Source organism: Eleutherodactylus coqui, chromosome 3 (genome assembly GCF_035609145.1).
Source record: "Eleutherodactylus coqui strain aEleCoq1 chromosome 3, aEleCoq1.hap1, whole genome shotgun sequence".
Lineage (NCBI taxonomy): Eukaryota > Metazoa > Chordata > Amphibia > Anura > Eleutherodactylidae > Eleutherodactylus > Eleutherodactylus coqui.
The window spans coordinates 207,613,257-207,628,495 of NC_089839.1; the positions used below are offsets into that span (position 1 = coordinate 207,613,257).

At 43.8% G+C, this 15,239-nt stretch overlaps 1 protein-coding gene across 2 annotated transcripts in view; it reads right to left on the reverse strand.

The window, feature by feature from the left end:
* Positions 1–15,239, reverse strand: part of DNAH1 (dynein axonemal heavy chain 1) — a 99,157-nt gene that overhangs the window by 33,528 nt on the left and 50,390 nt on the right. For both annotated transcript variants that reach the window (XM_066596925.1, XM_066596924.1), the window contains exons 34-41: positions 11,649–11,735; positions 10,506–10,692; positions 9,871–9,962; positions 9,627–9,781; positions 9,367–9,544; positions 8,131–8,325; positions 3,740–3,859; positions 3,215–3,373 (exon numbers count right to left, since the gene is read on the reverse strand). In XM_066596925.1, the coding sequence (XP_066453022.1) occupies positions 3,215–3,373; positions 3,740–3,859; positions 8,131–8,325; positions 9,367–9,544; positions 9,627–9,781; positions 9,871–9,962; positions 10,506–10,692; positions 11,649–11,735 (1,173 nt within the window). The remainder of the gene's footprint in view (positions 1–3,214; positions 3,374–3,739; positions 3,860–8,130; positions 8,326–9,366; positions 9,545–9,626; positions 9,782–9,870; positions 9,963–10,505; positions 10,693–11,648; positions 11,736–15,239) is intronic.

Consider the following 15,239-nt stretch of genomic DNA (forward strand, 5'->3'; position numbering starts at 1 on the left):
ACTGGAGAAGGAGACAGAGAAGTCTAGAGGAGGGGACAGAGGAGGCTAGAGGAGAGGACAGAGGAGGCTAGAGGAGAGGACAGAGTCAAGATGAGTCTGGTAAAGGAGGCAGAAGAGTCTGAAAGGACAGAGATCTAAAGGACGGGACAGAGAGGTCTGAAGGGGGACAGAGTAGTATGGAGAACGGGACAGAGCAATCTTGAGGAAGGAACAGAGTAGTGTGGAGTACAGAGGAGGGTCTGAAAGAGGAGCAGAGGATTTTGGAGAGGTACAGAGGAGTGGACAGAGGGGTGTCCTCTTGTGTGGGAGCCAACTAGAGGGAGGGCCACTCTGGACTTAGTATTAACTAACAAACCGGACAGAATCACAGGGTGCAGGTTGAGGGACACTTGGGAGATAGTGACCCCGATATAATTAATTTCCAGCTGTCGTTCAATAGGAAGCCTTATTAGGGAGCAACAAAAAAAAAAAAAAACTTTAGTAAGTTTACTCTTGGCAACATTAATTGGGACAACATCCTCAAAATAAAAGTACAGGTGACAAATGGTAGAAATTTAAAAACATCATAATTAACTTTTTAAAAATTAAAGAACTACAAGTAGAAGGAAAACAATGTGTCTCGACAAAACTGTAATCAGCAAAAAAAAAAAAAGAAAGAAAGCATTTAAACTATTAAAACAAGAAGGCAGTGAAGAAGCACTAAAAACATACAGGAAAAAAAATTATGTAGGGAAAAGATCAAAACTGCCAATGAGGAGGCAGAGAGACTGATTGCCAAAGGGAGCAAAAATAGCCCTAAACTATTTATAACCCTAAACTATTTTTCATTTATATAAATAGTAAAAGGATTTGCACTGAAAGCACTGGCCCTTTAACAAATAATGCAGGAGAAACCATAGAATATGATGGGGGAAGGCAAATCTATTAAATAGTTTTTACTCATGTATTCATGAATGAAAAAGAAATGTCACATGAGATGCAGGGGGATAAAATGAAACCCCCGCTAAATATCACCTGCCTAACACAGGAGAAAGTACAAAGCCGGTTCAAAAGGATTAAAATCAACAAATTGCGGGGTCCAGATGGAATACACCCAAGGGTTTTAAGGGAACTAAGTGGTGTGATAAATTGCTATTTCTTATATTTAGGGACTCTCTTGAGACCAGGGTTGCACCACTATATTATTCTAATATACCAAAAGGGGTCAAGAAGAGAGCCTGGTAACTACAGACCGGTAAGTCTCACTTCAATAATTGGAAAAATATTCAAGGGATTTCTGAGAGATGCTATCCTAGAATACCTCAAGGAAAACAATGGTATAAATCCTCATCAGCACAGATTCATGCAGGGTCGATCAAGTCAGACCAGTTTGATCAGCTTCTACAATGAAGTAAATTCTAGGCTGGACCTGGGAGAGTTTATTGATCTCTTATATCTGGATTTCTCTAAAGCATTTGACACCATGCCGCATAATAGGTTGATATATAAAATGAGACAGCACGGACTGGGCCAAAAAATGTGTATCTGAGTAAAGAACTGTCTCGGAGACAGAAAGCAGAGGGTGGTAATAAATGGTTCATACTCTGATTGGGCCACTGTTGCTAGTGGGGTGCTACAGGGTTCAGTATTAGGCCCCATTCTGTTCAATATATTTATCAATGACCTGATAGACGGGCTGCACAGCAAAATATCAATATTTGCAGAGGATATGAAATTCTAAAAGATAATTAACACAAAGGAGGACAATATACGGCTGCAAATGGACCTGGATAAACTGGGGGCTTGGGTAGAAAAGTGGCAAATGAAGTTCAATATTCATATGCACATGGGCAGGAGAAACGGATGCCCCCAACATACACTAAATGGGGTACTGCTGGGGAAAAGTGATATGGAAAAAGACCTGGGGGTACTAGTGGACTGTAGATTTAATTGGAGCAGCCAATGCCAGTCAGATGTTGCAAAAGCAAATAAAGCCTTGGGGTGCAATAAAAGAGGTATAGGGGCGAGGGACGAGAACATTATCCTCCCACTATATAAGGCACTTGTCAGGCCTCACATGGAATACTGTATACAGTTCTGGACACCGGTGTTCAGGAAAGATGTTACAGTGCTTGAGGGGGTTCAAAAAAAGGGTGACTAAACTAATAAACAGAATGGAGGACTGGAATAGCCAGAGAGGCTATCATAATTGAGATTATTCACTCAATAAATAAAAAAGACGGTTTAGAGGCGACCAAATAACTATGTATAAATACATTAGGGGACAATACAGGGATCTCTCCCATGATCTGTTTATACCCAGGACTGTGACAATAATAAGAGGGCATCCTCTACGTCTAGAAGAAAGCAGGTTTTATCACCAACACAAAAGGGGGTTCATTACTGTAAGAGCAGTGAGACTGTGGAACTCTCTGCCTGAGGACGTGGTGACTGCAAAATCGATAGAGGAGTTTAAGAGGGAACTAGATGCCTTTCTAGAGCGCTATGATATTACAGGATATAGACATTAAATAATCAGCAGGGTTGTTGATCCAGCTCTTGGAGTCAGGTAGGAACTTTCAAACATTAATCCAGGGATTATTCTGACTGCTGTTATCGAGTAGGGAAGGATTTTTTCCTGCAAATGGGCTAAATTGGCTTCTGCCTCATTGAGATTTTTTTGCCTTCTTCTGGATCAACAAGGAGGGGGTGGAAACAGGCTGAACTGGACATTGGACATAGTCTTCTTTCAGCCTAACATACTATGTTACTATGTCTAGAGGAGGCAACAAAGGGATCTGAAGAAGGGGACTGAGGAGTTTGGCACACAGGACAGAGAAGTCTTAAGGGGACAAAAAGGCTTATATGAGTGGACAGAGTAATATAGAAAAGGACAGAATGTCCTGGAAGAAGGAAAAGGGTAGTGTTGAGTAGACAGCAGGGTCTGGATGATGGGCACAGAGGAGCAGACATAGGGGTCTAAAGGAGGCAACAGGAGTCTGGCAGAGCAGACAGAGAAGTCTGGTGGAAGGGACAGGGGAACCTAAAGGGAACAGAGGAGTCTGAAAGGGACAGTGGCGTCTGGCAGCGGTTTTCTCCCCCACTCTACATTTACAACACATGAACCCTCAGCTAAACCAACTGTACATGTGTATGGGGCTGTCAGGCTGTCACATGAGTGATAAGCGGCCAGCTGTCTGATATGTACTGGCAGCCTTAGATTAATGTTCATTACCTTCTCAGACATCATTTTGTCCCTCAAAAATTTGTTAAATTGCAAACGACCATCAGAGTCCCCGGTGATCCCCACACTCCAGATCAGAGAGAAGATGAACCAGCTCTCCACCAGCTCCCTGATGCGATCCAGCTTGTCCTGGGAGATCCTCTTCTGTCCCTGGAAAAATAGACTGAACGTCCTCATGTAATACAAGTAATTATAACCTACTGATAAACCGGAGTCGTCACTGACAGGTACAGGAGGAATAGGTGCAAGACACCCTCCTACCTGATAACTTATTGAATGCAGCTCTGGATGTGATTGGAGTATAGTATAGCATGTAACTCAGGATCAGTACAGGATAAGTAATGTATGTACACAGTGACTCCACTAGAAGAATAGTGAGTGCAGCTCTGGAGTATAATACAGGATCAGTACAGGATAAGTAAAATAGAGGACTTAGAATGCTGCTGATGTTATGTGAACATTCCCTTTGACTGCATATAATCCTGATGAGTGACTGATCTCAAGATGGGGTTTTACCTCTTTTGGAATGAAAGGTTGAAAGAAACACTCCAGCAGCTTCAGGAGACTCATCACCAGGTTACTGGAGGTGGATGCGACCACTTCCTTCACTGTACGATGCACGAACTCGATGGAATCCTACAAACATGACAAGAGATATAAACAAGGTCCATGTTACTAGTCCCACAAGATATAAGATCACTGATAGGATGTGACCAGGCAGCATCATATCATTTGCTGCTATGATCAATGATATTAGCGTAGCTGCAATATCTATGTTATTGTTAGTCTGAAACCTTAGATCTACCTCCTTCCCCCGTGCTTTATGCTGCAGCTCTTTTTGTTCACAGTGGCTGCTTTAACCCCTTAGTGACGAAGCCTGTTTGCACCTTCGTGACGGAGCAAAATTTTGAAAATCTGACATGTGTCACATAACATATCATAACTCCGTAAAGGCTTTGCATATCCAAGTGATTCTGACATTGTTTTTTCGCCACATATTGTACTTAATTTAGGTTGTAAAAACAGACCGTTAGAACTTGTGCATATTTATTAAAAGTGCCAATATTGGAAAAAGTTTGAAAATATTGTCATTTTTTCACATTTTCAACTGTAATATCTCAAATATGTGCAAACATACTGTTCAAATCTTTGTTACGATATATATTTCCATCTGTTAACTTTATTCTGGATGCACGTTTGAAAAACTTTCGTTTTTTTAACCATTTAGGAGACGTACAAGTTTAACATTACTTATCAACATTTTGAGGAACACTTTGTTTTCCTACACCAAGCCAAGATTGCAAAGGCTCACAGGTGTCAGAATAATAGATATCCCCACAAATGACCACATTTTAAAAACAACACCCCTAATGTATTCACTGAGGGGGGTCATGAGAATTTTGACCCCACAGTTGTTTTTCAGGAATGCACAACGGGGCCCAAAATGAAAGGAGTAGTCAGTGTCTTTTAGAACAGAAATTTTGCTTGAAGGCCTTTCATGCCCCATTGCCCACTTGCAGAGCTCTAGAGCGACCAAAACCATAGAAAACCCCCACAAATTACCCCATTTTAAAAACTAGAGCCCTTAATGAATTTATCTAGCGGTGTACCGCCCATTTTGACCCCACAGTTTTTGAATGAATTCAAGCAAAGCAGAAGTAACAAATTGTGCTTTTTTTTTGGCAATTTTGACAATTTAAAAACATTTTTTTTGAACAGCACACATATGAATGAAGACTTGCACCCCAAAATGGATACCCCTGTTTGTCCTATTTTCAGAAATATACCCATTATGGTCCTAATCTTATGTCTAAATGCACAACGGGGCCCAAAATGAAAGGAATAGTCGGTGGCTTACAGAACAGAAATTTAGCTTGAAGTCCTTTTATGCCCCATAGCACACTTGTAGAGCTCTTGAGCGGCCCAAACCATAGAGAACCCCCACAAATTACCCCATTTTAAAAACTAGACCCCTTAATAAATTTATCTAGCGGTGTACCGCCCATTTTGACCCCACAGTTTTTGAATGAATTTAAGCAAAACAGAAGGAAAAAATTATGAGTTTCGTTTTTTTGGTAATTCTGTCATTTTAAAAACAGCTTTTTTGTACAGCATACATAAGAATGAAGACTTGCACCCCTAAATGGATACCCCTGTTTGTCCTGTGTTCAGAGACATACCCATTGTGGTCCTAATCTTATGTCTGGATGCACAACGGGGCCCAAAATGAAAGGAGTAGTCGGTGGCTTTCAGAACAGAAATTTTGCATGAAGGTGATTTAGGCCTCATTGCCCACTTGTAGAGCCCTTGAGCGGCCAAAACGACAGAGAACCCCCACAAATTACCCCATTTTGAAAACTAGACCCCTTAACGAATTCATCTAGGGGTCTACTGACAATTTTTACCCTACAATTTTTGAATAAATCTAAGCAAAGGAAAAAATTACAATTTTCATTTTTTTGGCAATTGTGTCAATTTAAAAACAGTTTTTTTGTACAGCACACATATAAATGAAGACTTGTACCCCAAAATGTATCCCCCTGTTTGTGCCGTATTCAGAAACATACCCATTGTGGCCCCAATCTGCTTACAGGACATATGGCTAGGCCTATAATGGAGGGAACACCGTTGGATTTCAGGGTACAACTGAATAAACTCCAGGCCCCATTGCTCACTTGTGCGGCAAAAATAAAATTGACTCCCTAAAAATAATCCCCCCTTCCCGCGCCCTTTTTGGCCTTCCCCAAGTCTTAGATAAAAGTAATAATGTAAACTGTGTGGTTTTTTTCCGAAGACAGGAGTAATAATGGAGGCCTGGTTGGGATGGGTACATGGGGCAATAAAATCTGGTTTCTTCCATCCTCTCATGCTTTATGGGGGGTATTTCCTGACCTCAGTGGCAGAGATGGAGTGTAAAAAGTGGCGCACTGTGAGTCTCCATAAGCTTGCTGAGTTGCGGCGGTCTCACACAGAAGGCGCTCCTGGAACTGCAGGAAGGCGAGTGCTCCCGAGGCTTACGTATTACAGGTAGCGGTGTGAATAACGCCGGGTTCACATGGCCGTAAGTGGAATCCGCTTGCAGAGGCCCGCAGCGGATCCCAGCTGTGAGCCCGGCCGTGGCGCTGCATACGGACGCGTAATGTACTGCGCATAACTGACTACTCACGCAGGCAGTCATGCGCAGTACACCTTTTATTGTTTGTATTTCCCGCACCGTCGCTTAGCAATGACGTGGGTACCAGCAGACGGTACACAATGTAGATGCGTATGGGCTGCGGGTATATCCGTAACCATGGAGCACAATGGCTCTATGTTGCGGATATCCGTGGTAATTCTGCGAGTGGATTACGCAATTCCAACCCGCTAATTTGAGCGGAATTGTGTAATCCAATGCGATTGATCTGCGTATTACTGTGGATCAGACACATGCGGAATCCGTAATTCCTATCCGGTCATGTGAGGCAGGCCTAAGGTAGATCGCTACCTTTTTATCATGTGACTGGGGACCGTTCACTACTCCAGGCTCTCGGCAACTGTTGGTCACCGGGAGCAAGGAGATTTTAAATTTCCCCTGCTCCTGCGCTTGTGTCCGTCATTTTGCCAGCGGTCGCATGTGCAGAATCTGGGAAGGTCCACGGAGGAGAAACACGTCAGGGTTCAAATACGGAGGGCTTCGGTAAAAAGTTTCATCTCCTCTCACCGATCGCATCGGTGAGGGGAGATGAAACTTCAACTTTGTTTACTTTTATCTGATCGCCATTATCCGTTGGATAATGGTGAACATGTGACCAGGAACCGCTCAACGCGGCCCCCTGTGAAATCTCCAGGCTCTTGGCTAAGTTTTGTAGCCAAGAGCAGGGAGGATTTAAATTACCCTGGCAATCCACGGCTTTTGCACATCTGCCGTTTTGGTGATGGGCACGTGCACAGAAGCTCGGGTAAGGTCCGCAGATAAATCCTGGGGCCTTAGGTACGTAATTTCATCCTCCCTCATGGATATGATCCATGAGGGGAGATGAAACTTTTTTTTTTTACTTTTTCAAACTTTTTTTTACACTCTTTTTTTAAAACTTTAACTAATCACTGTTATCCATTGGATAACAGTGATCACGTCCCCGGTGACATCTCTCTGCTCCTGGATACACATGGTAGTCAGGAGCAGAGGGATTTTAAATTTCCCAGGGCCTGAGCCCCTCTGTGCACTCGCCCAATGATTGAGGTCGGGCGCGCATGCGCAGATGGGGACTTCGCGGAGAACCCGGGGATCCATGAGGGGAGGTGAAAATAACTTTGTTTCAACTTTTAAAAACTTTTTCGTGATCCAATGGATAGCGGCGATCAAGGGCACGGGGACCGGTCAACGCGGTCCCCAGTGACATCTCCTGGTTCCCGGCTACTTTCAGGCGCTGGGAGCCAGGAGATTTCAAATTTGCCGGGGCTCCCGGACTTCTGCACATGCGAGTGACGTCACGCATGCGCAGAAGAGCGTTGACGGGTCCCAGAGGACCCCCTTACCGCGGAACACCACGGACAAGGCAGGTGAGTATGCTCAGCTGCCCTGATGGATCCGATCCATCAGAGCAGCTGAATCTTTAACTTTTTTTTACTTTTACTTTTTCAATCGCATTGCCGGGGGGTGCTCCCTACAGCCCGGGATGACAGCTCCATACTGTCGACTACCTGTGGGCACTGACAGCATGGAGCTGCCACATGCCGAGCCAAGAGGGCTTTAATCCAACGAGGATGCATGTTTTACGTCCTCTAGGATTAAAGTCCACTTAGCTAGGACGTAAAAAGGCAATGGGGCCGTCACTAAGGGGCTAAAGTTATCTGAAGCTAAGAAAAGGAATACTTTAAGCCAAACTAGAAAATGTGGAAGGTGCACTGACTGCACGAAAGGTTCTTACCTGCAGGAACCGTGAAAACAAAGACGCCATTTGCTCTGCATATGGCTTTAGGACAGCGGGAATACAACGGAGCCAGCATTCAGTAAAAGGGCCAAGGCCAAGAAGACTAGGCTCCAGATACACCATGCCACAGCGGGAAACAGTTGCCGGAGAAGCCACGGCCAAATCCTGGACCTCAAACATCATGGTCATGGCCTGAAGAAGAAGAAGAAGAGGACATTTCAGTGGAGCTGTAGATACCTGGGGTCCAGCTTCAGCTCTGATGAAGAACATTTTAGGCTGTAGCCTTTTGGCTCCATGTACAGGGTGGCCCACAGAAAAATAGCCCACCTCCGATCCTGGCACCACACTCTTATGAAAGCTGTCTAACAGAGAATCTGTCTTTATTGCCTCTAGCAGCCAATCACAACGCAGCTTTCATTTTACCTCAGCAGTGATTGGTTGCTATGGGCAACATAGATTTACTTTTAGACAAGTTCCATAAATCTGCCCCATGTTGGTCTTCCTGTAACAGTGAATAGTTACTGTTGAAAGTCAAAGTGCACAGCGGATTAATTAAGGAAAGGCAACAGGCCTTTGCTGACAAGTACCCAGCTACAGAACCACCTGCTAAACGCAGAATTCAAAGCCTGGTGCAGAAATGGCGCCAAACCAGTCTGCCACAAACATGAAGAAACCGAGGCCTCGGTCAGTCCGAACTTCCAAGATATTTAGCTGTGGATTGCAAATAGTCCTCGAAAATCAACTCAGTGTCTGTCCCAGCAAGTTGCTGTAAACTGGAAATATACTGAATAATGTGTGCAGGAACTGAAACACTGCAACAAAGCTAAACACGTAAATTACTGTGCGTACGTGGTTGCTGACTATGATTGCTAGAAGACATTTGGGCCCATTGCTGCAGTTTATAACAGACGAAACGTGGTTTTATTTATCAGGTCATATGAATTCACAGCAAAGCAGGTATTGGACTACTAAAAATCCCCACCTGATTCACCAAATCACAGCTCAGTTGAAGAGCTGCAGGCAGTATCAGCCAATATGTTGCAACATGCATACAGGCACATAAAAGTGAATGGGTCTGCTTCCAGCATCTGTTGTAACATGTGGGTAAATCAATAAAGCTTTGGAAAAAATCAATCCACTTGCTTAGTCTTCTTGTCACAGTATTGTAGGAGGCAGGCTTTTTTCCAAGGGGCCACCCTGTACAGTACTTAGATATAAGCATTTTGGGGTCACCTCTGTGAGCTTTATGATCTCCCCTGAGCTCAGACACAGCTTCTTATTGTCATCCAGCACCGTGTTCATATTCTCAATCCAAACAGCGTCTACTGGTCCATCAAACATGTACCACTTCTTGTCCGGATCTAAAGAGGAGACGCCTCCACGGATGAGTGACGAGAGGATCCCGTCCGTCCTACAAAGTGAGCAAATAAAACTGCATCAATATAGACATCTAGGAGCAGGCACAATCTTTCAGAATGGACGCAATGGTTTACCATTCATGAGTGAGAAGATCAAACTCTCCGTACAGCTGACCCATGGTGATGGACTTGGGATTTAAGACGTAGTAGTGAACAGTCTCATAGGTTCCTCCGCTAAAAGAAGGGAGACCCTGAAGGGAGGACATAGCAGCTGCAAGGACCTTATAGCACTGCGGAGACAGGATGGACAATCAGATGCTACATCATCATCATATATGGTCAGTGTTAATATAAATGGTTTATGGAAACCTTCACATACCTCTGACTTTCCTGAACCTGTAGGTCCCACAAGCATCAGGCCATGCCGTACCACAGTGGTCTCATAGAGCTGGATGCACTTGGTGACAAATCCTGACATAGGAACACAAGATTACAAGAAAGATGTTTCAGTATCGGAGAAGCGACTGATATCTGTCACATATGAACTTTATTTGAGTTCCTGGTCCTTTTATACAGCCCTCGACCCTCTCATGATTCGCACTTTCTTTTATGGAAATTATCCCCATGACCCCGGAGTGCAGCATAAAATCACGTGACTAGTTTTCCGTGGATCAGTTTCAGTGTGATTCCATATGAGATGGGAAAATCCAGAAATCCGAACGACTTACAACGAGGCCTGGTCAACTGCGTGGGATTTTCTCGTGTAACAGTGTTGAGAGTATACTGAGAGTGGGATGATCGAGGAAAAATATCTAGTGAAATGGGATCCAGTGGATGGAGGTCTAACGCACAAATAGATAGGAGGCTCCAATAACGGGGCCGTTCAGTGTGGAATGTATGTTTGACAACAGAGTGCAAAAGTTCAAAATCCCATATTCTTATTGGACTTTTATTGACATGACATTAGGACATTTAAGGATCACCATACATCACATCTCCTAGATATCTTCTTACCGCCAACATCCTTCAGGTTTCTCTTGGAACAGGCCTTCCGAATTGCCTCATCTAAGCTGCCATAATCAATAGGCTCCTCTTCAATCCTTGGGAAAAGGTCGGACACAATCCCACTGAAGAGCTTCAGGTCATCTTGAAGGAATTTGGGAACATTGACGTCTCGGATCGCTCTGAGGCAGATGAGCTCCTGCAGGGACCACCAGAATGACAATGAGATGATAGTGGCATGGAATGCTATAACTTGTGGTCATCAGACAGACTACAGGTCACCGAGACCCGGACATCTGGAGTCGGAGTGCAGGTGAGTGTATGGCAGCTTGGATTATGTAACATTATGAACTATGAACAGCAACCTGCCTTCTGCTGACTGTCACACCTCTTCATATCCCTGCTGTTATAGGAACGAGTCTGCATGTCGTAAAAGCAGCAAATCTGATCATAAAGTGTCTCCAGTGGTGTGTCGCCAATGCAGGCAGACCAGGACCCTGCTATGGGGCCCGCAGAGCAGAGGGGCTGGGACCTGTCCCTTCCCATCGTTCGTCTGACCGCAGATCTCTCACTCACAGCAGTATCGAGCCTTTCAGAGATTCCGAATGCTGTATACAGAATCATGACTCCTGCCCATTGTCTCTTGCAAGAGGTTTGGCGGGAAAGACCTATGATACTAATGGTGGCAACAGGGGGCACTATTATATTAATGAGAGAAACAGAGGCATTATTTTACTAATGAGGGCCAGAGAAGGAACACTATTACCAAAAGAGGCCAAAGAGAGGGCACTTATTTAGTGGGGGTACTATTACTATGGGGGGATACTGAGAGGTGGGAGTAGTGGTAGGACGAGGGGGAGCGCACTGCGAAAAAAAAAGTCTTCTTGGCAGTTTGGGCCCGGAAAGAAAAGAAAACTCAATGGATGTCACCAATGAGGGAAGAAGCCACTTATGAGCACTGCAGGTACCTGCACTGTAATCACTATCACTGTGTAGAGCTATTATTACGTGATAGACTTCTTTAGAGGTATACTAGACCCTGAGCCACTTTATCTAAGCCTCCTGGAGAGGGGGCCCATTTCTGAGTTTAGCTATGGGGACCCATGAGTTCTATTCACGCCTTAAGTGTCTTCAGCATAACAAGCATGGCGTCACCTCGTTCATGGTCGGATTTTCTCTCTTCAGGTTTCCGGCAGCCATAATGACAGTTTTTACGGCTCTCATTCCAAAATCGTAGTGATCCTGTAAATTACATTTTCGGTGGTTAGTATTAATAAAAAGTGAAAGAAGATGAGACAATTCAGCAATAGAAGTAAAAATACATGGAAGGTTGGAAGAAGTGAGCAGAGATGGAGAACAGCTTAAATTTCCTAACCGGTTTTCCATATTTATATAAAGTGTATAATAAAATGTTCTAGTTCACTTCATTCTTTGTGTCCTCTCAGTTCCAAGATTTCTGCTTGCTGTCAGTGAATGGGATCATTCGCATTCAAAGGTTAAAGCACTGTATAGAACTAATACTTCTCACAGCTGCAGGTTTGCTACAATTACACTGAATTTAGAAAATCAAATGGACTTAAAGGGAACCGGTCATCAAGTGTTTATAATGTAATCCATGATAAACCCTTAACAGCGCTAATAATGAGAATTTCTTTATCACTATTTGGTTCTGTAATCCGTGCCCCGCTACCTTTACAATCCGCTCTTGAAGTTTTTTCGGTGCTGTATATTAATATGCTGAAAAGAGTCAGATTTCTCCCTCATTGCCGCCCCGGGCACACCTCTGTTCTTGATACATAGTGATTTCTCTTCTTCATTGTATCTGGTGCAGGCGCAGTAACAAGCCCTTCCAGTGCACTTCGACTTTCCTTTACTAGCTGTAACTTCAGCGGGGTACTGCGCATGTGTCTTGAGGATCGTTACTCCTACAGTCATCTGACCTCGGACGCAGTGGGAGTAACGATCCTCAAGGCGCATGCGCAGTACCCCGCTGAAGTCCCAGCAAGTAAGGGAGACCTAGGGTGCGCGGCTGAGATTTGTTATGGCGCCTGCATGGGATTACAGTGAAGAAGAGAAATCAGTATACATGCCAATCAAGAACAGGGGTGTGCCCGAAGCGGCGCTGAGGGAGAAATCTGGCTGTCTTCAACCCCCTTTAATACAGCACGAGAAAACTTTAAAAGCAGATTGTAAAGGTACCTCTATCCTGTGCAAAGGATTCTATGGAACGCTCCTTCAAAGGTATTGTCCAGTTGTAAATCACTGATGGTCTATCCGCAGAATAGGCCATCAATAGCAGACCCAGGAGTCCCGCTCTTCAGCCGTTCATTGGGTTGGGGTGCTCGTGCACTGAGTTGATGTCTGCAGGAAGCAGACAGCTCCGCTCTCAATGCAATGGATAGACTTGGCATAACAGGCCTAGTTCTTACTGAAGTGAATGCCCTGTAATACCAAGTCTGGCCACTGCAGTGGGAGCAGAGCTGTCTTCTTCCTGCAGACTTTAGCTCAATGCACAAGCATATCGATCTAGAGAATGGCTGATCAGAAGGGATCCTGTGCCGCAGACACCCGCTGATCTACTACTGGTATCCTACCCTAAGGACCATTAGTCGTTACAACCAGACAATACCTTTAACAGCAGCAGCACAAATCTCCCTTCTGAATACTTGCTACAATCTATCAGTGCAGGCAAGCTCCAGAGGAGTCCAGAAAATTATCTAGACTGGATAAATTGTAGCAAACTCTCAGCTGTGATCATTATTAGGTCTGTTTACTTTTTCAACCTGTGTATGTATAGAACACATTTTCTTTCACTGACAGCAAGAATTGATCTTGAAAACTGTAAGGGAATTCAACATAAAGTCTATTGGAAAGTTGATGAACTTTTCAACATACCTAGGCCTTATTCACAGGAGCGTATATTGGCCGCCGTTTTAACAACCGGCTGATATACGCTACTGTCTGAGCTGTCTTCCCCCTTTCCTCCTCCTCGCAGGGTCACCTTCTCTTTCCTCCCCTCCAGCTGTTTGCAATAGGAGAGGGCAGGATAGGAGCGCAGCTAAGCTCCACCCCCTCCCCATTGCTGACTGTGGGCAAGGGGCGGGAGCTTAGCTCTGCCCCGCCCCTCCTATTGCAAACAGCCAGAGGGGAGGAGAGAGGAGGTGAGCCGGCGAGGGAGAGGGAAGGAGAAGACAGCTCAGATGGTAGCGTATATCGGACGGCCGTGAAAACGGTCTTACATCTGTTTTTTACACACATGAAAACAAATCACATGCGGATTGAATAATAAAATGCTTGGGCACAAAAGTAGGACATGCAGCAATTTTTCAAATTCAGACTATTGATCTGAGAGAAAAATCACTCAAATGAATGGGTTCTTTTCCCACGCAAGTTCAGTCCATCAAGGAATCAGACAGAACTCATACGGGAAAAATATGAATATAGGCTGAAGGTCCTTGTTAAGAAAATTGTAGATCAATGTATCAGTTAGTTGTTCTGCTATTAGACTGTAGACTAGAAAGATATAGCATGCTGCTAGTGTAAGTAGTAAAGGGGTTACACGAAACATTTTTTATACCAGTGCCTGGTAGACAGTAAGAGTCTCCCAGACCCCCCCCCTCCCCTTGCGTTCCTTTTCACTGAATTCATAACGGTTTCATTGTATGTTATAGTTACACCTTAAAAGGTGTAACTTATGTTAATCATTTTAGTTTCAGCCTATTAGGTTTTATTATTGATCTTGGAGGTATATACTTTTTCTGTGATGTCATTTATGGTATATAAACCACACACACACCTTAGAATAAAGTAGAAAACATTTGATACCGCAACATACTGGTGTGATATGTATTTCTTCTGGGTCCCAGACTTCTATACGAAATCTGGGAGTTTCTTCTCTTTAATAAACACATAAATTCTCCCTACAGTCCTCTTGCTCTATTTAACCCCTTAAGGACCAAGCTGTTTTGTACCTTAAGGACCAGACTTTTTTAGGGATTTTACCCATGTGGCGGTTTTACTGCTCTATTTTTTTTCCTTTAGCTACCAAAATTATTTTTGCTGCGTTTTTTTTCCCGTGACATATAGGACTATTTTTTTATATCTTTTTCACTGACTTTTTTTTCCCGTTTTTTAGTTTTATTGGGGGTAAAAAGCTAAAAAAAATCGTTTTCTTAACATTTATAATTTTTTTTTAAATTATTTTTATATTTACACTAAAATAAAGTATGGGAACAGGTTCCTCTATTTGTTTCGGGCATTTTGATATATAGTATGTATGGTTTTGGTTTACAGGGCGCATAAGGCGACGGTTTTTGTTGGCGTCTGCTTTGTGTTATTCTTTTTCTTTTGTATGTATTGTTGTTTTATTCTGTTGTTTTGTTTTACTTATTTATGTAATTATGTTTTTTACTATCTATGTCCCCCATGACGTCATATAAGACCCCTGGGGGACATTCACTTTTTTTTTTCCCTTTATTTGACACTTTCCCACTGTAGCTAGGGCGTCCATAGGAGCCCTATTTACAGGGGAAAGCAACCCCTGTGGTGACATTAGTCACTTGCAGAGCTGCCAGGGTCTAGTCTGACCCTCCAGCTCTGCAGTAGCAGGGAATCCCGGGAGGTCACATGACCCCCCCCCCCCCCCTCCCCGAGGCTCCCATAGTGAAATAACATCTTACTTTCACTTTCCCCATACAGTGCTCATTGAGCACTGTATATCGGGGAAGCAGAAGGTAGGAAGGGTTA